General features: G+C 46.6%; 1 protein-coding gene across 1 annotated transcript; it reads right to left on the bottom strand.

The window, feature by feature from the left end:
• Positions 1-4,040: 4,040 nt before the first annotated feature.
• PRPF6 (pre-mRNA processing factor 6) lies at positions 4,041-27,629 on the bottom strand. The gene is made up of 21 exons (XM_026042061.1): positions 27,511-27,629; positions 26,739-26,907; positions 25,923-26,041; positions 25,194-25,272; positions 24,109-24,285; positions 23,091-23,246; positions 22,632-22,726; positions 21,766-21,922; positions 21,387-21,549; positions 18,124-18,242; positions 17,205-17,423; positions 16,279-16,401; positions 15,396-15,517; positions 14,228-14,366; positions 13,149-13,268; positions 11,888-12,064; positions 10,930-11,063; positions 10,356-10,447; positions 8,133-8,247; positions 6,037-6,163; positions 4,041-5,269 (listed from the first exon to the last, which is right to left on the bottom strand). Exons 1-21 carry the CDS (start codon positions 27,579-27,581, stop codon positions 5,117-5,119), a joined length of 2,826 nt encoding a protein of 941 aa, XP_025897846.1. The 5' UTR covers positions 27,582-27,629; the 3' UTR covers positions 4,041-5,116.
• Positions 27,630-27,841: the final 212 nt, after the last annotated feature.

The raw sequence follows: 27,841 nt of genomic DNA, 5'->3' as shown, positions 1-27,841 counted from the left end.
CTGCGGCGCACGCGGGTGTCAGCGCGGGGCTGCCCTGCAACCCCGCTGGCTCCCCCGAGATTCCCCTCCGGGGCTTCCCGCCCGGCTCGGGAGCTGCTGGCGGCTGCAGCCCGTGGGTGACGCTGCTACCCACCAGCCCCAGGACACGAGAACCTCGTTGGGGAGCCCAGGGACCTGAGAACCCGTCCTGGGGAGCCCCAGGATGCAAGAACCCCATGCAGGAGCCCTGGGACATGAACACATCCTGGGGAAGTCCCTGGATGTGAATCCATCCTGGGGGAGCCACAGGACATGAGAACCTCATGGGGGAACCCCTGGATGTGAATCCACCCTGGAGGAGCCCCAGGACACAAGAATCTCACAGGGGAGCCCTGGCTTGTCACCCTCACACCCATCCCAGAGCACTGGGATGCAGGAGCAGAACAGGGAATGTCCACATGGGGCAGGAGCATTCCTGGCCAGGCAGGCAGCTCTCACAGTGTGAGGGCAGGGCACGGGTTGGCACAAGCCCGCAGGTCCGGGGGCTTCCAGCCGGCTCCGGGCCAGGGCTGGGTGGCTGGAAGCCGGCGGGACCGCAGAGCCCGTGCAGACCTTCCCGCCGCACCGCGCCGGAATGCACGGGGCTTGGAGCGGGTCCCACCTTGCCGACCTTGCCGCAGCTCTCCCGCAGGACGGACTCGGTGTTCCTGGCCACCTTCCACACGGCCAGGCGCTCGGGGCCGCGCAGGGAGCCGCCCGCCGCGGCGCGCAGCGACATGCTCAGCTTGTAGATGGAGAGCAGGATCTTCTGGTCCTGGAAGCGCAGGAAGGAGGCAGGCGGCGCGGGGCAGGGCGGGAGAGGGGGATCACTCCGTCCTGAGCTCGCTGGGGCTCAGCCCGCGCCCCCCAGCCCCGCTCACCTTGTGCGAGCGGCACGCGGGGCCCGCTCGGCCCTTCCCGGCTGCCGACGCGCTCAGGTTTCTCTGGAAAAACGAATCGGGAAAAGATCAGGATCATGTGCAGCAAAGCAGCGTGCCCTTGCACAGGGCTGGACCCCRTTCGACGCACACGACCCCCTCCCACGGCCCATCCCGCGCTCCCGGCGGGAACACCCCGGGAAGAGGCTCCCGCTGCTCACCAGGTTCTGGACTTCGTGGAAGAGCACGGCGCGGTACTGCCGCAGGATCCTGGCCACGCCRCACCTGCCGCCTCGGCCCAGCGCCGCCGCCACCAGGAGCAGCAGGAGTGCGCCCGGGAGCGCCCGCGGGAGCTGCTGCACGGGAGGCGGCATCACCGCGGGCACCGCCGCGGCGCGCACCGCCGGCCTGGCACCGGCCCTTCCAGGCGCCTCCGGAGCGGCCGCGTCCTCTCCCACCCTCTCCTCTCCATCCCTACTGCGCTCGGGCACCCGTGGAAATTCGTGCCCCGGTCCTGGCAGCGCCCAGAGCGGGACAAGGAYGTAGCCGCCGCGCGGAGCGCAGCCCTCGGCGCTCCAGGGCTCTACGCCGGGCGCAGGGCAACGGGAGCACCGGTATCCCAGCCCCGGGCAGGGACAGGGCAGGGACGCGAGCCCAGGTGCTCTGCGGCGGCGCCAGCAGCGCCCGGGCGGCCGCACCGGGGGATATCCGAGCAGCGCCGCGGCAGCGGAGCGAGAAGGGGAAGCGCTGAGGGTGCCAGGAGGAGCGCGCGGGCTCCGGCGCGGGGACACGTCCGTCCCCTCCTGCCGCGGCTTTCAGGTCCCAGCAGGCAGGGCAGGGAGCAGCAGCCAAGCGCGCGTGGGGGCTGGGAACGGCTCCCTCGGAGCAGATTCCAGCATCGCGGATGAGTCCAGCGCATGTCAGGACTCCGCTCCCACTCTTGTACCCGCTGCCTGYGCCGCTCAGCTCAGCCGCTATCCCGAAACTGGGAATCTCCAGCCCAGGCAGGGAGTCCAGTGCAGGGAAGGGAATCTGGGGGTGGCTTTTAAAACCCCCGGCCTGTCCCTGCTCCCCACTCCCGGCTCCAGAAGGGCCGGAAAGCTGCAAACTCCGAGTCAGGGCAAGCGGCTCGGAGCAGATTAGCAAACCCCAAGGCAGCTGCTGCGAATCCCAGGGGGGCAGCAGCTTTCCCGAGAAAAACCCACTGGGCAGCGCRGCACGAGGCGCCCTGCGGGTCGACCACGCGCGAGATCTCGCACCGCGATGATTCAGCGCCGGAATATGGGAATAGCCCTTGGAGACACAGCGGAGAGCKTTGCTTCCATGAGGATCCCCTGGTCAAAGTCTAAGGGTTGCGCTCGGGAAGCCTCCGCTGCCAGGAAGACGAGGCCAGSCCGTTTTGCTCAAGCCAGTAAGTCGGGAATGACTTCCCTGAAGCAGCTTCTTAAATAACCGGGAGCAGATCCCAGGAGCGAGCGCTCCTTCCCGCGCTTCCAGGCAGCCCGGCCACGCTCCGACGCCTCCGCCTTGGGGAAGCGCCGGCCACATGCGGAGCAGCCGGAGCTCCCCCGATCCGCACGGCTGCTGAGCTGGGATTGCACCATTCCCATGCTCCGTTGGCACGGCCGCTGCCGAGCCGGGATTGCACYGTTCCCTGCGCTCCATGGGCACGGCCGCTGCCCTCTCCGCTGGCAGGGAAGCTAATCCCAGCTCTAATCCTCCGGCAAACACGGCAGATAAGGGGAATTGCGGTTATTGACAGCAGCTCCCGGTGGCATTCGGGCAGCGCCAGCCACCCCAGGGGTGACGCACGAATCCCGGTGCCTGCCCAGGAGCCCCTGGGATGTCCTGGAGCCCCCGGGATGCCCAGGAAACCCCCCGGAGCAGCCCCAGYTCCTTGCAGAGCCCCTGGGCAGGATGGGACCATCCGTGTCCACGCTGGGGACAAGCGGCACCCAGTGCAGCTGGGGACAAATCCCAACCCAACCAGTCCAACCCCATCCCCACCGGAGAAGCCMTCTCTAGTGGCTCCATAGCCCATCCCGGATGGACCCGGCCCTCCTGGGCAGGACACCCCCCCTCTCCCTATCCAGGGGAAGGCCAGGGATAGSGAGCCCTATCCCAGCCACGGCAGCTCCTTCCCCCTGGATTTGGGCCTCCAAATCCCTGGAGCAGCCCCCATTCCAGCAAGTACTTCCCCYTACATGGGGTCCAAAGGATGCAGCCCAATGGGTCTAAGCCAGCGAGACCCCTTCCCAATTGGACCAGTCCTATCCCCAGTGGCCCGAGACCCTTCCCAGAGGAACCAGTCCTGTTCCGAGTGCTCCAAACCCCTTCCTAGCCAGAGCAGCCCTGTCCTGAGCCCCTTCCCACCTGGACCAGCCGTGTCCCGAGCCCCTTCCCAGCCTGAGCAGCCCTGTACTGAGCCCCTTCCCAGTCAGACCAACCCTGTCCCGTGTGCTCCAAGCCCCTTCCCAGCTGGAGCAGCCCTGTCCCAAGTGCTCCGAGCCCCTTCCCGGATGGAGCAGCCCCCTCGCCAGCCCCAGGCCCCGCTCACCATGGACCCCGCGCGGCTCCGGGGCAGGGCCCGGCGGCCCCTCCGCGTCCCGCTCCGGCGCCCGCCCGCGCTCCGTTTGAACTTGGCTCCACGCGGAGCGGGGCCGCGGTGGGAGGGGACGGGAGGCTCCCGCTCGCCGGGGGGCCGCCCCGAGGGGCCGCCCGAGGCGCCGGGAACGGGAAGGGGAAGGGAAAGCGGCACCGAGATCCACGTGGGAGCAGGGCCGCGCTCCGGGAGCCCAGGCCACCGGGCGTTTCCAGCGCTCCGAATGTGTGTTTGAATCATCCTCCTTCCACGCTCGCTTTCCGAAACAGCTGCTGGCCCCGCTTCGTGCTTCCAATCCCTCGTTCCCGTTTATCCATCTATAGGAATCCGGCACAAAATCCCTAAAGGGCCCTGCATGCTTCTCAACACGGAGCTCCCGCACTTTCAGCCAAGGAAAAATTCCCCTTCTCCCTCCATACAAGAAAACAATCAAACTGTATTTTATACACATTTCCTAGGCAGGTGATAAGGTTTTCTTCAACTGAATACACTTATATAGAACACATACACAGACCTGAATACTTTTGCGAGATCCTAATATATAAGAGACAGCTTTTCGCTGAAAGGATAATGACAAGAAAGGCAGGCTCTCTGGGTCAAAATAATACAGATCACAAATATAAAAGAAAACCCTTAAGACAGCTCATAAAAGATCCTAAACACAAAGCCCTTCCTCCAATGATTTCGCTTTTTTCCATACGCACTTGAAGAGTTATCCCAAATATCCAGACTCAAAACAATTCTGACATTAGAAAACACAGTTTCTCAGCGGCTCTCACAAAAGGTTAACTCCTTCCAAAGGGATTATATTTTGCCTTGTTCCTTCAAAATATTCCTTTGCTTAATGAAATCAGACTCCTAAAGAAGGTTATATCATATGCATTTAAAAAAGCTGAGAAAAAGCTCTTTAAAAATATTCTCTGGAATTTCACAAAGCRCCTCGTCTGCTCAGGTTTAAGGAAACGTTCCGGGTTATGCTGCAGTTTGCCAGCAGAGGAGACAAAGTCAAACGAGACTTGGGTCTCACCTGGGGCCAAGGAAAGGGGCACCCCGGCCACTCTCTTCCTGGTCTCCCCAGCAGACATCCACGCTTCCCTTCAGGGTAAATTTGCTGCATTCAGRCAGCAGGGAAACGGATCTGCTGACAAAGAACCAGCATCTGATGGGCCAGACACTAAAGGAACTGCACAAACGGGCGGCACGACGAGCACTTCATGCTAGGGAAGAGATCAGAGGAACGGCTAAACATCAGCAACCAAACAAGCAATAATTAAGGATATTTACAGAGGGGATGCAGGCATCAAGGTGAAAATGCCAACTGAGCATCCAAACTGCTCAACTCTGCTACATTTGCCCCAAATGACAATGTTCAGAGCGAATCTAGATGCATTTGTGATGCACACAGCTGATGACTGCACCGCGTGAGCCAAGAGCACTACAACAGGAAGAGAAGGGAACAGATTTTTCTTTTGGGAAAGAAAAAAAAAAAACAGATCTTTCATTTTCCACCAATCTCTTGTCCTCTCCAATGTGTCCACTGTAAGGGCAAATGCAGGGAAAGCTGGTGAGCAGACACCCTAGTCCTACAGAGATACTGATGCAGCCGCGTCAGCATCCTCTAGAAAGTATTTTTGAGCTTGGCTGCCACAAGGACAAGGATCTCGCCGATCTTTTTCTGCCAGTTCGCTATGTCCTTGGAGACATCACACCAGAGCTCTCCGTGGCGCGGCTCGGCATTCTCGCAGCGCTTCTTCACCTCCTGTTGTTGCTCCTACAAGGAAGGGAAACAGTCGTTTGCGAGTCTCTTAATGCCCTGGTTTGTTGCAGTGTAGAGCCAGAAAGTTAACAATCCCCTCCCTGAAGTTAACGCTTTGGGGGTTTGTTTGGTTGTTTTAAGACAACACGAAAAAACTGCTTTGAATGAGTTAAAGATGAGTGGTGACTGTCCTGCCTTGCTGAACAAACTGGCCTAGTTACAGTCACGCAAGTTGTGGCTGCACCAGAGAATCTGTAGCAAAAACTCTCTCTGTGATAGCAGGGCATGAGATATATGAAGTGAGAGGTCCCTCTGACGGCAGGGAATAAACACTCCCATCACATCAGCAACACGAGGCAGTAAAACCACCCTGAGATCAGCACGCACTGTTCTTAACGGCTGTGTTCACGTGCAACCCAAACTCGAAACTTGTAAAGAAACAGGACTAGTCACACAAATCCAGCACTGTAATTGCAGGACGGGCTTCTCCCACTCGGCTGCTGTCTGACACACAGAACCCCAATTTCATGCATTTTTGCACCAAGTGGCAAGACTGTAAACAGCAAAACAGCCTGAAGGTCAATGCAGCTGATGACACCCCACATGCCTGCTGGTGTTAATTCACGACCAGGTGTGACAGCCTTCGCCTCCTGATCCTTGAGCCACACTGGCAGCAGAAGCAAAGGGCTCAGCCCAGGGCTGCAGCAATTCCCAGGACAGCAGGAAGGGATTCCCTGTCTGTGCTGGGGGAGCAGCTCCATTTTCCCCAGGTGCACACTCACCTCTGTGCCGTGCTGGAGCTCAAATTTGTAAAAGAAAGCCCAGGCATCCCCCAGGTCGGAGTCTATCTTCACTGTTCGGTGGAACCATTCTCGGGCCTTAGTTATTTTGCGCTCACTCCAGAATAACCTTTTGAGAAAAGCAAAAGTCAATACCCACATTTCTTCTCTGGAGAAACACCACAAACTGCAAGTCCTCAAACTTAAAGGCCCTCCATGTATTTAGGTTCTCAGCTCTCCCACGATGACAAAGCAGAGTTTTGTAAATGTCAGCTGTCCTGTCCTCTGGAAAGAGAGGAGACATTAGAGGACTAAAAGGGATATCTGCTTCTTCACTCTCCACCTGATCTAACAGGCTAAGTCAGCCTCAGTCAAAGGAAGAGAGAGGGGTTCCAGAGGAGGGAAGAAATGTTCTGTGAGCTCAACCTTTGCTGACTCCTCTGCTCACACTGCTGATTTAGATTTACTGTAGGAATAAACGGCATCCTCTGTCTACATCTTTTTCCCTTCCTCCAAGTTCTTAGCATTTTAAGTTGACTTTAGCATTTACTAATTAAACAGTCTCAAAGAGTTGAAAACTCTATGCAAGTCTGCTTAGAAAGCGTCGAGTGACATGCTCATGTGCACTCAGTTTCTGAGCTCTAACGGAGCGGATCCATCCCAYGAGCCTCACTTTTTCCAAGGAAAGGCATAGATTCCATCCTCGCATCCCAGCTCGGCTGCCGCCACTGCAGAAAGCTACTTGGGAATGCTGAAATTTCTCCCCGGTAATTAAGCAGCTGAGTCAATAGCCCATTGGTTTCAATCTTCCACATTAAAAGAGTTCATCTGAACTAGCAAGGTCTTTATCACATCAGAAAACCATCCCTCATAAAGAGCTTAGGCTGCCATAAAATTATACAACTTATGTGATTGTTTTTAAGCCCTATAATACCCTTGATTGTTTGGTGTTAAATAAACTGTGATTTAAAAGAGCATGAACAACGATAGCAGAAAGACTGAACACCTGCAGGTAGCAGCCACTTACAGAAAGTTCTTTTTAATAAAGAGCTTTTCCTAAGTGGGTGACAGACCACRTTTTACTGTGCCTACATGCAAATCTTTTGGAGGGAGGGGGAATCTGTTTGTGTTGGGATTAGCAGCTAAATGAAGTTGCTTCGGAAGGTGCCCAGAATCAGTTTCTATAAAGCAAAAGTTAGTATTTTTTCTCACTTGCAGCTAAAGCTGAACAAGTAAACTGTCATGATCTGGCAGAAGCCAGTGTTGCAGTCACTGGAGTGTATCCTACAGTTTTCTTTGGCTTATAAAAATGAGTTGTGAAAGAATTGGGCAATGTGCATCTCACATTAACCTCTTGTGCTATTCATAGAGGAAGAAAAGTAATTTTCTGACACTGTTTTATGGCCCTTTATGCATCAGGACAGGGTATGGCAGGAGTCAATTCTAACCATGGTTTTTCTTCCCTGGAAGCCTCACAACTCTATCTAGGCAACAGGACAACTCCTAGCAGACTGTCTTCCTGTCTAAAAGCAAACTACAGCACAACTAGTAGTCTGCATTCCGGGAAGGGCCAAAACTGGGGCAAAAAACTGACACAGAACTGACAGAGCAGAAATTTAGGAAAAGAGAAGACTAGAACAGCTCACTGTTATTAGGTCAGGAGGGAAGAAAGAGAACAGATCAGGAATTCACACTGTCAACCACAAAAACTGGTCAATAACCAGCAAAAGTTGTCCCCATTTCCACAAATACTTAAAACAGACCCCGTGGAAGCGAAGCTTGTCCAAGGGCATGAAGGTAACATGTTTTCATGGAGCACAAACAGCCAGGCCTGGAAAAGGACCCAGGGAAAACATATTACATCTCCACTGCGGTCCCAGACCCACTGCAGTGGCTGGAGGACAGGTGGAAATCTCCAGTTTTTAACCAAGACAGAGGAGCGGGTTTGCACACTTCCTAGGAGGCGGCATCTTGCTTTGAGCTTTATCATCTCTGCGGCACTCACAATCACACGGGCTTCTCTGAGTGCAACATTTCATCTTTTCAGATGCAGTCACATAAAAATGGGTATTTTTACTGCATTAAGCTCGGGAACTCACTTGGCCACAGTCAACAGGACATGCGGGTCGTGTTCGCACTTCTTCAGAGCATCCACGCTCTTGGTCTTCCTTTGCGGTCGTGCTTCCAGGAAAATTGCCTCTGACCACAGGATTCCTTAAATGAGTCCAGATGGAAGATGATGTTATTTCAGAGATAAACCTCCCCACCCTGTTATCAAGCCAGTGCTCTCCAAAACAAGCAAGCCTGTTGCTCCCATCCTATGTGTGATACGCTCAGCCCCAAGCACGGATATTTCATTCAATGCTCCTGAACTTTTAGCTACTGCTTCCACCACACCACACTTTCAGTTCTGAATGTTTCTGTGTTATAACCTTCCTGCAGCTCCTGTGTTCCCTATAGTAGCAGGCAGTAACCCAGAGCTTGTGACTGTCAGACAAGACATTACAAGCAACAAAGAGTAAACCAGGAGGTAAGAAATGAAAGATATCAAATTGTCTGAATGGGAAACCACAGTGGCAGATGTCATCCCAAAAGGTGACAGGAACACCATTGGGAAACAGTTTCAAAGGTGCCAAAGGGCACCAAGCTCTCCACAAATCTGATGAAGGCATCAGCAGGCAAGAGATGGGCCAGGAAAGCAGGGCTTAATCCCTAGTTCCTTTCACGGCCAAAAGCAAAAAGGAAATACGCTCGGAGGAGCATGAAATCTTGGGTTTCACACGTCAGCCAGCAATACTTGCTGATCACTTCAAAGCCAAGCCTGAAAGCCTGTGCCTGCCAGGACTCCACCAAGTGCTCTCACTTCCCATAAACAGCACCATGAGAACAGACACTGCAGCTTTGATGGCTGCAGTGACAGAGCGGACCAGAACTCTCTCCTCCTCGCCTTCAGGATTTGCTCTTTTCAAACACAGTCAAATCACATTTTCAGGCCTCTATTTTCAGGCCAGCTGAGGACACAAACACCGTTTATGTTTCAGCTTCGTTCTCTGTACAGTCTGCCTAAGTGAGGCACGAGCARTTGGAAATCAGTTTGGCAATCAAGGGTAATTCAGCAACCAAAGCGTCTGCTTTACATGACTGTAAGTGCTTAGCCTGCTAATTCCAGCAGGCCTTTATTTTGGTTTATAGAATTTCAAGCCAGAGTTGGAAGCTATTTTATTTAAACAAAAACTAAGATCCTGCTGCTTATTTCCATAGCAACCAGCAGATTCTGCAGTGAGGCCTGTGGTGGCAAACACACATTAAATGTTAGGCTAAGCAGTTCACCAGAAGCGGGGCTTGTGTGGTATTGCTTTGTTGGCCCACTCTCACAGTGAGCCGTTTGGAATGAGTTTCTCAAATCCAAAAAATAAATGAAAAATAAAGTCACTTAATTCCCTTATTTCACTGGACTCCAGCACCTGTCAATTAAAACACCTCTCGAAACCCTGCCTGAAGGCAAACTCTAAAGGCTTGCAGCAGACTACTGTGTTTCATAGTTATGCAACATCTTTTCTCCAAAGACACCAACATGTTTAAATAATTAAGCCTTCCAACAGTTCTGCCAAAAAATAAGGAAGTATCAGGCACTCTCTCCTCCTATCCCAGGAGGCAAATAATTCCAATGCTGGTTTGAACCAATTGATTTAGATTATACGGCCTATTTGCCTTTTCTGGAGGCGTTTGAATCAGAAAGCAGGACTAAACTTGGGGTAAATGCTTCACTCATCAGGACTGGGACTGAGATTTGCTGTCACGCTAGATTTTAAGCRGACAGGTCGCATCAGGAGTGCGACCACTGCAGGCCAATCAACAACAAGAAGTCCTCTCCAGCCAGCTCTACGCCAGTGAGACAAGGGATTTTAAAAAATAAAATAAACATTTCAGTGAATTTTCTAACTGCAAACTCTTGAGAGTCAGGTTTAAAGGCTGGCATTTCTTCCTTTGCAAATTTCCGCTAGCTTCAGTAAAAAACAGTCCATATCGTGGTGGAAAGCTGGAAACCTGAGGATAAACTGCAGACAATAGACCCAATAATACACTGGATACGTCAACAAAATGGAATCAACACCCAAGACCTCTCTTGGTGTGAGAAAGTACAAAGTAACTGGGAATACTCAACAACACCAGCAAGTTTCCTTCCTAAGAGGACACCTCTCTGAAGAATCTTGTGCTGACCTGGCCAAATAGGGCATCTTAGAGAAAGGTGAATCTCTGTCTGCTGAGAAAATATAACCRTGTTTGAGATTAAAGATAAATAATTAAATAATCCAGTTTACCTGAATTGGGACATTCTTGCAATGCCTTGGCCATCAGAGTATTTGCAATATTCTTTAACCCAGCTCTGTATTCTAATCGTACAGACTCTAACCTGGAAAGGAAGAGACCACGTGACACCATTTATGAGATTTAATTCATTATGTAGAAACAAACAATGAGTCAGTCACATGAAGAATATGAGAAAATATAAACATCTGCCCATATTCTGGCTGCATAAAGGAAGATTACTGGTATCTCCCCATTGCTCACTTTAAGAATACRTAGTTATGATCTTTATTCTACAAAAGCTTAGATCAAGAAAAAAAATCCCATAAAGAGACTAAAACAGAAATGAAAGATCCCTGGTTTTTCAAACTCTACAGCTATGAGTAGAACAAATAACTGGTCCTTAACTCCTTAGAGCACCTGTGTACTAGCAACAGGAGCAGTCTGGGATTTGGAAAAAGTTGTTAGTCCAGAGGAACACTAGGCTGGGCAGGGTCTTAATCGCTCAAACACTGGGAAGATGCAAAGGGTTAAGCTGAGGAATGCCCTGGCCTCAGCTCACACTCGGTTCATGTCCACACAACTCACCAGAGATCAGGATTCTTTGGGTTTTTCAGACGAGACTTTTCCAAGATGGCTCTTGCTCTAGTCAACTGCCCAACTTTCTCCTCCAGTCTGGATAGCAAGAGCCATAGGGGTATGGAATGGGGACACTTCTTCAACTGTTTTAAAAGAGGAAAAGCTTAGAGAGTCTGTCAATTTGCAAACATGTTATAATCTCTAAAGAAATAGTCCACCCCTCCCTCCTGGAGAATTTGGAAGAGGTGAGATGAAGTTGAATACATCATTCAAATCCTAGTTAATCTAATGGTTCAGATCAGTACAAACATCTGGTCTGCCCCATATCCAAAAGAAATAAGCAATACACCAAGCAGGACTGAGCTCTGCCTGTACCAAGAGAAAGAAAACATCTCCTTTAACAGCACATGTCACCTGTGCTGGTCTGCAGGGCTCTTATACAACCCAGGCTCTACAACAGAATACACCAAGATCACCCTTAAAGCCAAGGCAATCAAGTGGATACCAGAGCTGGCAGCAAGGAACTTTTTTCCCTATTATTTTCATGGATGATTTTCAGGAGCATTCATGTGTAAGAAAACCATTAATCATCTGAGAGAGACCTGAGCGCTGGGTAGGTCCCCTCCTTCCACTGGGTATGTCTAAGAATTCATTAACAGGCTTTTCTCTTAAGAGTTTTACTGATGTCTGTGCAYGTCTTAAACAGTTATTGCAGGAAAAGAAAGCTCACTGCACCAATGACGAGTGCAGCATAGAGCAAACTTCCTCAAGGAAAAAAAAAAGAATTTTGCCTATTGACAGCAGTATAAGAGATACACTCTGGCTGATTATTTCAAAGTCATGACAACTCCTTTGTTCTTGTTGCTGTAACAAAAATAAATAAATAAAATCACATCTCCAACAGGCYGGAACAGGGCTATCAGCACACCACAAATGCAAAGCAAATTCGCAGTAACATGCATCTCACCCCTTGATTATAAGCTTCCCGTGCTTTCTCTGCCAGCTCTTTTTGTTCCTCTATTTGTCCTTTCATCATCCACAGCTTGGGGAAGTCCTCATAGTGCTTCAGGGCCTCCTCGCAGAGCTCCTGGGCTGCAGCAATGTTTCCAAGCACCCACTCTAACTTCACAGACTTCATGAAGACCTAAGAATAGAGTTGTTTATCACTAGGAGCCATTGGAAAACCATTACTGTGTCAATGCCAAGGGCTCTCAGGTTCAAACCCTCACTGAAGTGTTATCGATCTGCTAGTCTGAAGGGGGAAAAAGGCAAAGTTAAGTAACAGAGGGAACATAACAATGAGAATGTTAAACGCAAGCATTAAAGTAGCTGGAACAGTGCGATCAGATAACCTTTATCCCAGCCATTAACAGAAAATTCATAGTTATACAATATTTGTGCAAAAAGCACAACTTTAAGGGCATAACCAAATACATAAATTTGCGTGTGCTCAGCAGCTTCCTCTGCACATGCACATCTCCCTCCAAGGACGCCTTGTGGTACCCAAGGCTACCACAAACACCKTTTCCTAGTTAAGGCTCCAAGTCACGTCTGAGATCCTGCTAATTAAAAACTAATAAATACACTCTTGTGTCCTCAGTGTTTTTCTTCTAATGAGGCAGGGAGGTTACAGTTGTGAGAAGTAATTTACAGATGGAAGGCAGTTTAGCTACTCTGACCTGTCCTCCCCTTTCTCAAACTGCCCCCACCTATGACTCAGCAAGGGACACATCAAATGTCACAAGAGATTCAGCCTCAGCTGCCCTGACAGGGCAGAATCTCACTAACTGATAGGGGAAGTACAATTTAAGAGATCAAGAATAAAGCACAAATGAGAAAGAAAAAAAAAAAAAAAAGCAATAATTTCCTCATAACATGACCCAGATCTTTCCTCTTCGACAAATTCAAGTTCACTGCGAAAGCAGCTCCTCTCCTTTTTCCAAGGCAGGCTTTTACACAGCATGATCAATCTACAAACAGCTGTAAACCAGGAAATTCCTGACTTTGGCCGTTTGGGCAAAAAAATCAATTGTGGTCTTTTTTTCCCCCCATCATGCCTTCGTTTATGTCGCAATTAGCTGGAGAAGAGCTGCCACATGCCCGCAAAGGCAATGGCAGGGAGCCACCCGCTCCATCACGGAGGCCACCGAGCTGAAGGGGCTTCTCCTTCCGCCTGGGCTCCCGGTGCCAAGAGAGGTCCAGGCTCTCCACCCTCCTCACGTCCTTACCCGTGCAGTGGGGGCACTGCTGCGAGCTTTTGCCAGCAGCCTCCTTGCTCTTTCATATTCATTGTTTTCTGACTCGAGCTTCACGGCAGCCAGCCAGATCTCCTCGCTGTTGGGGTTGGCCTGCAAGAGCATAAAATGACAGGCAAATGCATACAATGAATYAACAGCAGATTTAATCCTTCGTTTGATCCAGATTAAAATTGAAATCAGAGCTCTGTCAATCCTCACTAGGGTTTTTTTCTTCAGTTCAAGCTCCTCCCAATCTTCTTTGACCTTTGAAGTTTATAGGAATTCTCCGAAACAGATGCACAACACAAAGATACATGCCAGTTTGGAAGTTGGATGCTTCTCAATTGTTGAAAAGCATTAATGCTTGATCTTCTGAACTTCCAGTTTAAATACCAAGAAGATCATAAAGTCTGTCACAGCAAGACCCTCATTTTATTACCCTTGAACAAAAAAATTAAAAAAAAAAAAGAAAATAAGAAAGCCCAAATTCCCYGTTGAGGTCTGTGAACACTACTCCAAAACAAGTCATCTCAGCAGCAACCATTTCAAGGAGGTTCAGAATGGTAAAAAGAAGTGCCAAAAACAAATTTCTGAAATAAATACCTCCTTCAGGAGCAAGTAACTACCAYTGCTCAGCTTTCGAGTCTCAGTCCCAACCTCAGAACTCTGCCCATCTTTCAGTGCTAATCTTCATTTTGCTACAGATTAGTGGTTGTGAATAATGCAGAGCTTTATTGATTTGGAGAGACCATCCCTCTTTCATAGATGAGCATTTTCAGAGAAACCAACAGAAGAAAATTCTGATGCATGGTGAGAGTGTGTGAGAGCCCATTAAAATTAACAGTTTGTGACCTCAGAAACCTGAAGTTGTTACTGCTATTAAAGGCAGTAGCACACTCTTGCTTCCAGCTTGCCTCTATTTGAACAATTTGCTGTATACAATAATCAAAGAAGAGTGGGAGTGCCCTCATTTGGGGAGGCAGCAGCAGAACGGGCATCCACAGAAAAAGCTCACTCTCTGGTCTTTAATAGTCCKCCCCAAAGCCACCACACAAGCCTAAGATACCCACCTGGAAAGCCAGGGCCAAAATGCTTCTGGCTGCGGGCACATCTCCCGCCAGCCACTTGGACTTGGCTCCCATGAGCCAGAGCACTTCTGCTTTGGGGCAGTGCGCGACGGCTCTCTGCAGCAGGGCCTCCAAGGATTCCCTGGGCCAAGAAAGAGCAAGTTATAATCATTCAAAATGCTGCCAAGCGGGAGCTCTCACACACCACTGCCACTATCAACGTTATAAATATTGTTGCAAAGTCCAACGTTGTAAACCTTGATAAGTTGTTTCATAACCAGGAGAGGGTGGGTCTTTTTTCACAAGGTTTCTGAAACCAGCAGTCCACAAATAGCTCATTGTTCAGCCACCTGTGTTCAACAGCCTCTGCGGAAAGACCCTACATAAAAACCTCTCATTTGTCTTGGAAAGTGCTTTTGCTTCGAAACAAACCTGAGCAGAGGTTGGGACAGGGAGCTCTTCAGAATTATTACATGGGCCTGGTTTAATCTTACTTAATTTTTTTCATCCTCTAGAAAATATATTTTTCAATCAGGACAAGGGGCTAAAAGAGCAGCAGAGGATCAAAAAAAAAAGGAAAAAAGAAGGTGGGGAGGGGGAGGGCACTCCCTGTCCTATACATACAAGCTCTGCTGGGTTTAATAGGGTCAGCTGCATGTGCATAAGTGATCTATTGCACAGAAACTTTGGGCAGCAAGTTTGAAATGCATTTGACATTTGACAGAACTTTATCATAAACTTTAAAATAAGAAGCATGGACCACTGACAGTGTAACAGCAGCATTRATAAACTGATTCTCAGTATGTTCAATCAAAAAAAATTTTAGAGATATTCAGGCAGCTTCAGTGATCACACAGTTTATATACAGAAATTTAATGAACTACGTGCTATATTCCTAGGTGATCTGTTACCCCATATTCCCATTTCTTTCTAGAAAGCCATTCTCAAAGATGAGGAGTCTTCATTTAAAACAAAGTCAGAGATGCTCTTGACCACAAGGAGGAAGGTCAAAGCCACAAATAACGCCAGCAAGTTTTCACCAACTGAAATAACTCTGCTTGTGTAACACAACATTTCGTGATTCATCTTGCAGCTTCCTGTCCTGCCCAATGTACTGCTCCGTGAGAGGAAACATGAACCCCTCCATCCAAGGATTCTGCAGCGCGCTCACCTGGTCCCGTGGTTCTTCTCAAAGTAAGCTGCTCGCAGCCACACACTTTTCTTGCTCGGGAAAACTTGCAAGGCGTAAGCATAAATTGCTCGGGCACACTCCAAAGCATTGTGAGCAACACACTGAAGAAAATCAGATGGTAATTAAGTTAGTTTAGGGTTGGACTGAAATGAAGGGCATAATAGAATGACACAGGCGTAATTCAACACAGACCAGAACAATTCTAATTAATATAGAAATTAGGGCATCAGAGGCAACTGAACAGTAATTTTCAGTTTTAGAAAATTCCTCATTGCTTCCTTTTTTTATCAGAGCACAACTATCACTGGCCTTTCAGTGAGACTGACACACAGGCCAASTTGAAGAATTATCAAGACATTGTAAAGGCTCTCCAATGTTTGCACTTCATTTCTATAAAGGCAGAACTCGAAGCACCACTGCCTACGCCCACCTTCTGCAGCAAGCCTAATTCAAAGGCAGCTGAAATGAACACTTCTGATGAAATATGATTTACTTTTTAGTGTGTATTTAAACTACCCCTGAAAAGCAAAGAAGGACTGGTAACACTTTTACAAAGTCCCCTATCTACTCTTGTAATAATTGTTGGGCTACAGTGCTCATGCTTTCAAACTCAAACCTGGACTGCAATCTTTACTGACCTTGCAAAAAGGGCAGCAAACAATCCATCACAATCAGCAACTTTATGCTTAGGAAAAAACCCAGATCAGAAGAAAGCTGAACAACACACCAACMCCCGAGAGGCAGGTCTGTCTGCATTTGGCCAATTGCACCCACTTTCACTGACAAATAAACATGTAATTTCTCAGGCATCAGTTCCACTTCCCCCAGTTCAAACTAAACAAAACAGCACAGCTGGCCATACACTGTCTGCATCTTCCATCCAGGTGTGTTTCCGATCTTCTTCCTCAATTCCAATCCCAATGACAGCTCTCATGATCGCCTGGCATGTGGCCACACTTCCAGCTTTATCACATTCCTCAGCATCCTAGAAACAAGAGCAGAGAATTGTTCCTTTTGAGGAATTGCAATAAAAGGCATCAGATTCTACAACAGCAATTCAAGTGCAAATAYACGGACACTGCGGGCAGTACCATATTAAAAACATTGCTTAATGATATCTTGACACTAATTAGTGAGACAACATCTACTTTGAAGATGCTGTAGCTGTTGAAACAACCACAGCATCCAATGAGAAAGAACGTGTGACAACTCATTAGCTTTCCTGTCTGGGAAGTCTCTTCTTACCATTTCACTGACTTTCCCTGGGTTGGGCTGAGCAGGGACTTAATGAAAAAGGAAAGCAGCAAAACTTTGAGAAGAAAGATTTTCAGGAGCAAAGCTACTGATCTCATTTCAGCTTTGGAATCATTCTCAAAGCTCAGAAAGGGCTAAACAGCTGAGATTAAACACACACTCAACTGCTGTTGAATTAGAGCAAATTACACATGCAAAAAAACACATAAAATGCCTCACTGGGGGCTTAATGCCTCTATCCTCCTTAAGGCAGCAGCTGCTTCAACTTGAAGCTGCTTGTTCTCCAAGACAGAAGGAAACCAGACACTCCTCAGCTGAGCACACAGCACTGCCCCAGGCTTCACTTAACCATGGACTTGGGCCTCCCCAGCAGACTCCGGAGTCTCGCTCACTGAATTTTCACAGGGGTCAGACCTCCACTGACAAGCCTACTGCAAAATAACCACTTCATAATATGGAGTACCAGGAGCCTTCAAATCAGAACTGAGAGCTTGGCTCTTCYGCGTCTCTAAAAGAGACACGGGAAACAAGTACCTGTATCCATTGCTCCCTGTTGATTTCCACACCGTTGGCTCTGAGGGATGTGATGGCTCTGTCGATGATTTTCTCCACCATCTGAGTGTTTCCATTGGCCTCCTCCAGTTTGGCCGCCGTAATCCAGATGTGACGATCTGTTGGAATGTTCTCCCGGGCTTTGTTTAGGACTTTACGAGCGTTCTCATAAGTCTCCAGTCTTGCCAGCGCAAGCCAAAGCTACAGAGCAACCAAGGATGTATATCAGATTAGAACAAGGAGATGGCAACGTCTCCGTGCAGCAGTATTGGCCCAGGAGAGATAAGCAGCTTTATGCAGTTTGCTGCAAGTTGGYAACCATCCTCATCATATAGATATTCCACAGCCTGCTTATACTACGTAGAAACAGTATTTTCAGAGTTTGCTACTATTCTTAAAAAGTTAAATCTTAATCATTATATTATCTTCTCTTTGCTGGGCTGCTGCACTAATATGTTCTGTCTAGACCACCTTTTAAGCAGCTGGGCTTATAATGCTTGGGTTCAACGATCCAGAAGCAAACACCAATCTTTCAGGTTTCCYAAGCTGTACATATGCTAGTTTTCACAACTGCCAGGGCACTAAACATGAACACAAACATGGCTAATGGGCTGCTGCAGGCACAGCAGTCTGCTGGCACAACTAACATAACAATTACACAAGAAAATGAGGCATATAATGACCACCAGACTATTAGCCCAGGAGAAAGAACACAGTTCACTACTCAGCAAACCCTTCTGATGTCCTTCTGTCTRGTAGAAAACGCAGAGTGCTTTTTGGATCCAAAATCTACCACTATCCTAAAACACTATATATATTTTTTTWAAATTACTTTTAAACCAAACTTAAATTACTTTCAAAACAAACAAAACCAAAACAAATCCCTTCCTCCAAACCTTACTTCAACACTAGTTGGACAGCACTCCACAGCCCGACTCAGCATGATCCTGGCATCCTCAGGTTCTTCCAGCTCCACTGCTGCCTTCCACAAACGCACCGAATTTGGAACATGCTCCAGAGCTAGAAAAGAATAAAAGCTGTGTGAATCATGATAAAGAAGTTCACCAAATAGAGCTGTGTTTTTCCAAGATGACACACTAAACATTTTAATCACACACAAAAAAAAAGCAGACGAAACCTCCTGAAAAAGGGTGGAAATGATATTTTTCCCCAAACAAAAAAAAAAAACCTTTTTCCTCTCTAGCAGTGACAGAAGAACAAACTGAAAATATGCTTACTTAAAATATTATTGGCACTACTACTTTTAATAGCAGTATCTACATCATCTCATTTTTAATAGCAGTATCTACTTTATCTCTTATGGACTTCATCATATGAGAATTTTAAACCAGAAAATAAATGCTTAATAATTTTAATTGGAAACAGGTTTTGGTGAGCCAAGGGCTTTCCCCTGTACAAATTGCTATAAAAGGAAATTCTCGACCCTGATCAATATTTTAATTATGATGTTTTCTTAATACCTATAAATCTGACTTAAAGCAATAAAAATAAATAAAAATCTAAAGTATTAATATTAATGATAATACAAGAAAAATACACCAGACTGGTATAAAATCCCACATATGCAAGGGTTAAGTTCTACAGCACTCTACTATAAAATGACTTTTTTTTTTTTTTTTTTTTTTTTTTTTTACAACTTCCATGTCTCAGGAAATGGCATTAAGAGGTATTACACATCCTGTACAAACAGGGCTCATCTGACAAATCTGTAAAATCCTTATTTGATCTGACATTTTGAAATATATGGACATATATGGATTATCAAAAATTGGGGAGGCTAATAATGTAGTGTCTCCCTTCAGGGGCAAAAAAAAMCGACAAAAAGACGTTTGATTTTTAACCAATAACAGCCCTGTTCCCAAATTGCTGAAATCATCTCTTCACAATCARGTTTTCCTGTAAGCATCTGCTGACAGTTTAATGATTGTTGGTCTAGCAGCTTTCCAACAAGTTAGACCCACTACTCAAAAATAAAACTAAAGGAAGCATAAAAGCTTAAAGGTATTAAAGGTATCGCAGGGCAACTTGAAGAGCCCAGCCACAGAATTCCACATGTTCTCTCTGTAATCCAATACGGGGGCCCTCTAACAAAGAGTCTTTCAGGCTTCTTTAATCTTGTCCAAGCATTTTCTGCTCCTGGCAGAAACTTCATTCTCGGCAGATTTTCCTAGAAGCGCTGTCCAAAACACCCAGCTCCAAGCAACGGCTCTCCTCGGCCTGCCTTTTCATAACCCTTTATCTTAAAGGGACATTGGGAAAAGAAACCAACGCTTTTTCAGTCCTTTGTTACCACAATTAGTCCGTATGCAATTAGTTTCGTTGCTTCCACCATGGCGACACACAAGTGGGTTAGTAACAGAACAGAACGTAGCTGTCTTCAAAAAGTGTAACTGTAGGATCACCAATACAGGTGTAAAGATGCAATTTTATATATTTCCAAATGAACTAGGCTTCTAAGTCAATGCTATTCCTTGATTATTGCTGCAATGGCCAAGGGACACCAAAACTCCGGGACTTTACAGAAACACATAGAGAATTTACAAGGAGAATGCTCCAAGCAGTCGGGCATTAACTGTTCCTCAGAGTCCGTAGCAGCAGGAGGTTTTTCTGAAGCATTTTAAGYGAGTTATATCAGTCTGCAAGAACTTAAAGCCCCACTCAGCAGGACAAAGCATGTTTTCGTAGATACAGCCTTCAATTTCAACACCTCAGGATGTATTTTGAGGCACAGCTTGCTGCCTCTCTGGTGAGAGAGAGGCTTTTAAAACTCTACAGGTTTCGCTASATGGTAGGAATATGCACAGGCCATGGCCAGAAGAGCAGGATAAATTATGGGAGACTGCACTTCAGTGATGCTACCTGGCATTCAGCCCTTTTTATTTTTGGATGAATACTGYGTTAAAGTGCCTGTTATGTAAGGCTATGCATGCAAATACTTTCAAACCATCAGATTTCTTGTATTTCCTACATAGTCTAGGAGTGCTATAAAGCTCATTGTTTAAACACAGAGAAATTAGGAACAGCATGATAAATTACACTCCATTCCACGGAGTTGTCTCAAAACTCACACAGAGAGCTCCTAAAACTGACACAAGGTGTCTTTTCTTAACACAATGTTTAAAGCAAAAGAACAGACTCAGTACTTCACACACAAGATGCTTTCCTGCACAAGCCAGACTCTGAAATCTGTCTCTGCTCAAGTGTTTTTCTTGCAGAAGAACACACGGTTTCACAGCAATAGTGACACTCCACAGACATCTGCACTGCTTTGCCAATGAAAACTGAAAATGCAATAGTTAATATCTGAACTCTCACAATTTCAGGTGAAGCACCAACAACCTGGACATGCAAACCTTTTATTCAAATGCTGATACATGCAATAAAGAGGTAATTTCACCATAGATGAGCAATTTACATGAACTAGTAGGAGGTGGAAGGTAATTTACTCCCTTTGAAGCCAAGTAATACTGTGGATTGCTGCACACAGAAAATGCATTAAATCCAAGTTTTCTTTTTCCCATCTAGATTAAAGTCACTAGAAATAATTGATATGATTCAATAGGCATGAAAGATTTAAACTCTACCAATATGGGCACAATAGCTTCAAGCAATCAAGAAATTGATGCTATGAACCTGCAAGGAAGACCTGGATTCAGGGCAACAAGRAAAAGGGGTGCTTAAAGAGAACATAGTTTTGGAAAAATGCTGAATTCCACAAAAGAGGAAAATTTGTGAGTGCAATAGGATAACGGATGAAGGGCTTTATGTTTTCCAAAAAGTCAGTGTGAGAAGATAAATCCAACACCATTCTCCCTTTATAGCCTCACCTTTTAATTGCTTTCCTCTATCCCTCTAATTCTGCTCAAGTTGGAATTGTTTTTAGCAAATGAAAGAGCATTATGCAAATGTTTGGCAAGAGCAGCTTTATGCCCAGGAGTGCCACAAACATTGTAAAAACTCCAGTCTTTGACTCAACAGCATCAAGTCCCCATCACTAAAAGGCACTAAGCACTAAGGTGCTTACCAAGGGGGCAAAAAATAAAACGCTTTTAAAGCTTAAAAGCACATCCTGAACAATTTACAACATAATACTACAGAGATAAACTTAATGAAGGTTTTATTCGCRCCATCTGCAGTTCTCACCTTTCCTGAGGACACGTTTCTTTGCACGGATGTCTGTCTCCAGCTCCGCTGCTCTTATRTATATGCGGACAGACTGTGGGAGGTGGCGGACAGCTTGGGCCACAACGGCCTTCGCCGTATCCCCAGGCTGCAACCGAGCAGCTTCTAACCAAACATCTTCACTCTGTCAGGAAAGAGAAACAAGCCTCCTTTGTACCAAAGCAGGCACTACAAGCAAAAACTTTAAATTAGAGCCTTTAGTTAAACCTGCTCTTTTAATACTATGGACAGTGGAATTTTATCAGGCTATACTTGATACATGCTTAACAGAGAGGCTGCCACTCATAACCACAACCTTCTCCTAAGGCAAGGATCAGCAGGGAAGCAAAGGAATTCTGACCTTGGGGCACATCTCCGTTCCTTTCATGATGAGGTTCCGAGCGACTTGGAGCTTGCCAGTGACCTCCTCCAGTCGGGCTGACGCGATCCAGGCTGGCGGGTGGTGGGGATTGGTCTCCCGGACAGACTTGAGCAGCAATCGAGCCTTCTTGATATCACTAGGGAAGGACAAGAGTCAAGCAGGTTGCAAACAGCTCTCCTGAATCAGTAAGTGCTCTACAGCGACCCTCAGACGCACAGTAACCAGCACTGCCAGCATTTCCAGGCTTTCCCATGGTGATGCGTTATACACTACTGCAACGAGCTTATGAAGAATACTGATCAGCACAGCAAGGTCACAACAAGGACTGACTATCTGAGTAAGATTTTTTTTCTTTTAAGGAATTACAGTTGGGCACTTGCAGTTGGAAGCCACTAAGCACAAATGTTGATGCCTAAACTTCACTTAAACCAACACTTGCACATATGGCTTTGACTTAAATAGCAATTCCTTATGCAAATAGGTGTCAGACTTCTAGTTACAGAAGTTTTCAGCAGTTAGTAAAGCCTAAATTAGCTGTATAAATGTACAATTAAGCAGACCGTTTCCTGGCTGGCAGGCAGCCACACATGGCCATCACTGTCTGGCATGTTAGTCCAGGGATAGCATGGAAATTACTCTCACAATTAACATATCCAGGTCAGATCCTAAATATATCATTTGAAAGCACATGCCATACCTCATGCCAAAAGAATTCATCCTCCAAAACTCAAACCGCATCTCAAAAATTCACAGTATGCTGAAAACCATCCACTCAGATTTCCATTTATATGCAGAAACACAGCTCTTCCTAACAGGCTAAATCAGCTAATCCTTCTTAAACTTACTTGATATCTCCTCCGTGAGTGGGGATCATTGAATTCAAGTCTGTCAGATATCCTTTTGGATCCACTACAGTCTGGCCGCTCACAGAGTCGGACACCTAGGAAAGTCAAGGCAGTGCTACTGAAACAACCACTCACAGCATCACCGTTTATCTGTGCACATTAAAGACATGGTTATCTGTTATCAAAATCAAGGAAGGTTTTTATTGGTTTTATTAGTTTTGCTTTCACTTCTAAAATAGAAGAYTAAGGTTAAGCATTTTGCACCACGGAAAATCCAGAAGACATGTGACTTGGCTAGCAGGCACAAAGAGGCCAAGTAAAATTATTTTTCGGCACAAATGAGCTATATTTCTTGTATCTAATGCCCAAAAGAAAGGTACTCTAAGACCTCAAAAACAGTTGCATACCATCAACTCTGGATCACCAGCCCCAAACCCCACCTCCCAGTGTCCACCTTACCTGGCTTAGCCTCATATCCATCAAGGTGTTTCTTGCTTGACCAATCTTCCTCATATCCAATTCACCTGTCCCAGGTGTCATTAAGCCTGGTGTCATTCCTCCCGGATAAGGAGTATTCAAGCCCCCCGGATATGGAGTATTCAAGCCACCAAATTGCTGAAAACAAGAGAAAAACATGTTCCAAAATCTCATCTGAGATTTCAAGAAGAAATTTCAAGCTGTTGGTTGATCTGCTCCTAGTGAGTAACTACAGGACATGGATGCCAAAAACCCACGGGGATTTGGGACTTCTGAAGATGTCCCTAATCCTAATGACAATCTAAACAGAACAGTGGCTTCCCTGAAACACTGCACGATTCTCACACAGGTGTTGCAAATTCAGAGAGTACTAAACAAACTTAGTCCTGCCAAATATGTAATGAGAAAGTACAGGAAAGATTTAAGTACCAGCCTCTAAAACAACACATTTAAACAAGAACATCTATTAAGATTCACATGGACCCCTGGAGCCAATTCTGTAAAGGAGCTTCTTCTATAATCAGCCTGTGGTCACACAGCACTAGACTAAATTATCTGCCTTGCTGTCAGCTGAAAACCATTCTAGAGCCAACACCTGGGCAGAGCAAATAATTAAGGGAAGCTGAGCTTTATTTGCTGTTCCATGTTTGTAAACATCTTCAGCTATTGCAAAAAATAGTGATTCTAGTCACTAAAGCTCACYAAATTACCATTCTATACCCAAAGAAAGACAAAAATATTTTCTTCTGTATTTAGCATGATACACTTCTTTTTCCCCCCCCATCATCCTCAGGTTTTGTCTAGAAATGGGAAKGCACAGAAAGATTCAAACAATTATAGGAATTTGACATCCAGCAGTAATTCCTCTGACAGCYTGACAAACTACAGCCACTTTGAGGGTCAGGTATCTCTTCTTCCAAATGCCTCTAATGAAAATTACACCTCAACCCTTCTCTTTAAATATAACTGGCATCTTCAYGAGGTTTGCTTTAATGCTCACCGTCTGGCGGGGGTCCACAGAGGTGTGATTCTCCCCCGACTGTAAGTGCTTTGCAAAGAAGCTATCGGGTACAGGAGTCAGCTTCTCGTAACGAGGATTCCTCTGACGCTTGTTCCTGGCGTCCCCAACTTCGGGAATACTTAGCCATTCCTCTTCTGTGACTTCTGCTAGTTTCCTCTATGAAAACAGGAGTTGTCAACATTACTCATTTTAGAAACTTGTTCCTTTTATTTCACTTGCTCATAATCCTTTTTCTTTTTTTTGTCTTTTCTGGAAGTCATTATAGACCCACTAAAAGTGTTCAGGTCAAAGATGAGCTGTTCTTTAAAACCAGCRTAACAAAAAATTCAGTGCATATAATCAGAATTTGATCTTAGTCCAGGCTGGGATGCCATACCAATTTTGTTATTAAACTCACTGTTACAAATACTCAGATTAATCTCAGTGCCTGCAGCACTGAACTCTTTATTCCCAAGTGTTAAACRATAGAAACCAGGGATAGTTTTAATAATTTAATAATTTTATTTAATAGAAGATTTAAATTCAGGAGATTCTTCTCAACTATTATTTTAATTCTATCAAATTATCAGCCCTGCAAAAATGGGGGCTTAAAATCCTCTTAGGGACTAATTAGAATAGTCACAGTAAAGCACAAAACAAAAGCATATTATCAAAATTTGCATGGATTTCATTATGTTGTTTATCCACATAAATAGTGCTCAGAATCGCTGCATTTTCACATGCCTCTACAAAGTAGCTAACGAAACATCTACTTCTATCAACTCTGAACACAATTTTGAATACGAGTACAGATAAACACAATATTGCTTTATTATTTACTGCAAAATCCATTAACTCGTTAATTAAATGAAGACCATCAACTATACTAGCTACAAGTGTTGACTAAAACTATGTTGTGATACTTGAGATTGATTGAAACTAAGAACATCTTTTTTTCCAAACAGAAAAAAAAGTTTTAATCTGAAGAACAACAAGCTATTTGCTATCTAACAAAGAAGATCTGCACAAATAAATGCAGACTGTGCATCCATCTCACATAAAGCCAGAAGATACTCAGTCCTTACTTTCAAGTCTGAGAACTGCTGCTGAATTTTGGGCCGTTCCATACGGTATTTTTCTATCTCCTCTTTCTCTCGTTGTTCCCTTAGGAAAAGGAATACTGAAGTTATGCTCAAGTTAACACTGTGCAAGTCTTTAAACAAAGTGCTGCTACTGTAAAAAATGTGTTCGATGAGAAGGTATTAAAAATACACATATTATCTCAAGTTTATACTATCATCATCATGATGGCAAATTACGTATCAAATAAGACAACAGTATAGTGTGAAAACAAACATTTGTAACAAAATGAACTTCACTCTTTAACCTCCACTTACCTGCAGTCCAAGTAATAAACCTTTTTAAATGGCACTCACTGGTTTACAAGACATTTGTACTAGATGACTTGCACAGCAAATTCCAGCATGCCGTGCGTTCTGTCAGAAACATTAGCTCAGCATCTTCCTAATTAATTACAACAAAGCAATCCAACCGAATCTACCACTGAGGAAAACGGGTAATGAGCACTAAGACCAGGTTAAGCTGTGTCAAATACCCATGGTTTCTACAGCAGCAGTGCCTACAGTAATGCATTAAAACAAATAAAAACAGCAAATGCTTCTGAAAATATATTCAGTAGATAAGGACAAAGCGTGAGCTGAAAAATGGAACTAGAAGCAAACTCTGAAACAGAGTAACTAAGAAACACAGACTAATTCATAAACACTTCTTGCCAGGGCTGGAAGTAATCCTACCTTCTTTCTTTCCTCCGTTCATCCATCCTTTTATCCAAAGCTGCATAAATAGCATCTGCTTCCTCATCGTCTTTTTCATAGGGACCGCTTGAGAACAGGCTCCCCGCGTATCCATTGAACTAAGAATAACACAAATAAAACCCCAAATCCTCAGTTTAGAGCTCTTTTCATGTACCAAGCACAGACAACAGCCATGCAGAACGCAGAAAACACACGAGCCCACTATTTATTTTAACGCTGCATCACACTAGACCATTCCTTAACAATTTTTCTCTACCACAAGTGTTTTATTCTCCCACATCAYTCTAACAGCAAAACTTTCCACTACACAATAAACAGGATCCCAGTTTATAAAAAAAATCCCATTTTCTTCCATTACTGAGAAGAGCAACAAAATAGTTAACAAACCAATGAGGGATTTAAACACAAGAGACTACACAGACCAYATAAACAGAGACGTTGGTCAAGGCACAAAAGCTTAGATTTCATTTCTGCAGGAGCATAAAAGATGCATCCCACAAAGTACACAGACTAATACTGTATTTATGGATTTCTTCCCAAGACTCTCAGTGCTCTGTATATATAATTAAACCATAATATATGGATGAAGGCCAAAAATCTGCAGGTATTACGTCACTATGTATACTGGGATCCCAATAAAAAGGAAAAATAGAAAAGGAAGTGCTGTTGTTTGACAAGAGGAAATTCTGGCCTTGTGCTTTCAGCTAATTCAGGGCTCCACAGCCAGAGAGCAAAGAGGTATCGGGCTCCTCTTCCACTAAGGGACAAACACCCGAAGGATGATTAACCGGTCACCTCGTCGTAATTGGTGTCGTTCAGGTCTTCGTCGTCGTCATCAGCCGTCTGGTTCTTCTTCATCTGATCGCCCACGGTTCTCTTGCCCGGCGGCGCATGTCGGTCGTCCACGGGGTCGTTGGCATCGCGCGCGGGGCCGATATCGGAGCGGGTGGTGAAACCTGTGGCTCTGCGCGGACAAAGCAGCGACCGCTATTTAGAATGAGGTGATACCCACAGAGGCTGCTCCAAGTACTTAGAATATGATGATAAATAAAAATCATTTCATGGGCAGGGACGGAGTCACCCCATCCTCGCCCCTTGAGTTCTATGAACCAACAGGGGCACAAAGCCCATCGGGAACAACTATCCTCTGGAGAAGATAACTTTATTTACGGGACTATTGGAATCTTCCATGCTCTCGCACCCGGGCCGTGCTCCCTTTTAAATCTATCACCAGGATGCAGCAGGAAAGGCAATGGGGGCTGCAAGGCGCCCAAAACCGAGGCAGGAGCAGCTCAAGAGCCCCAAATTCACCAGCGCTCCCCAGGGCCCAGCCTATAGGATCCATAGACCCCAATGCACCGGTCTGAACCGGGACGGGCGGACACGAGCTACAAGGAGAGGGAAACCGGGCTGAAAACTCAGCAGCACCGCGTACAGAGCGGCTCCCGCCAGCACCGGCTCAGCCCGCCGCCCCCGGGGCCCAACCGCGGCGCCGGGACGGGGCGGCCATGGCGGGGCCGGGAGCGAGGCGGCCCGCGGGGGTCGCGGCCGCCGCGCGGGGCCTCACCCGCGGCCCAGCCCCGGCACGTAGCCCAGGGGCGCGGGCATGCCCAGGAACGGCTTCTTCTTCTTGTTCATGGCGGCGGCGGCGATGGCGGCGGCGGGACGAGGCGAACGGGGGAGGCGCCGCCGGAAGTCGCCTCACGGCCGTGCGGGGCGGGGCTACCCAGGCGGCCCGCGCGGCCGGAAGTGAGGCGCGGCACTTCCGGGAAGGTGAAGGAGGCACCGCCCTCGCCCCTTGGTGCCGCGGGAGGCGGGGGGGTTCCGCGGTAACGCCACGCGCATGCGCGCACCTGCCGGCACCTGCGCGCGCTCGTGTGCGCATGCGCGGCGAGGCG

Source organism: Nothoprocta perdicaria, unplaced genomic scaffold (genome assembly GCF_003342845.1).
Source record: "Nothoprocta perdicaria isolate Ctin4 unplaced genomic scaffold, notPer1 scaffold_3, whole genome shotgun sequence".
Taxonomy (NCBI): Eukaryota; Metazoa; Chordata; class Aves; order Tinamiformes; family Tinamidae; genus Nothoprocta; species Nothoprocta perdicaria.
The sequence above is the reverse complement of the archived record's forward strand: the minus strand, read 5'-3'. Positions and strand labels throughout refer to the sequence as shown.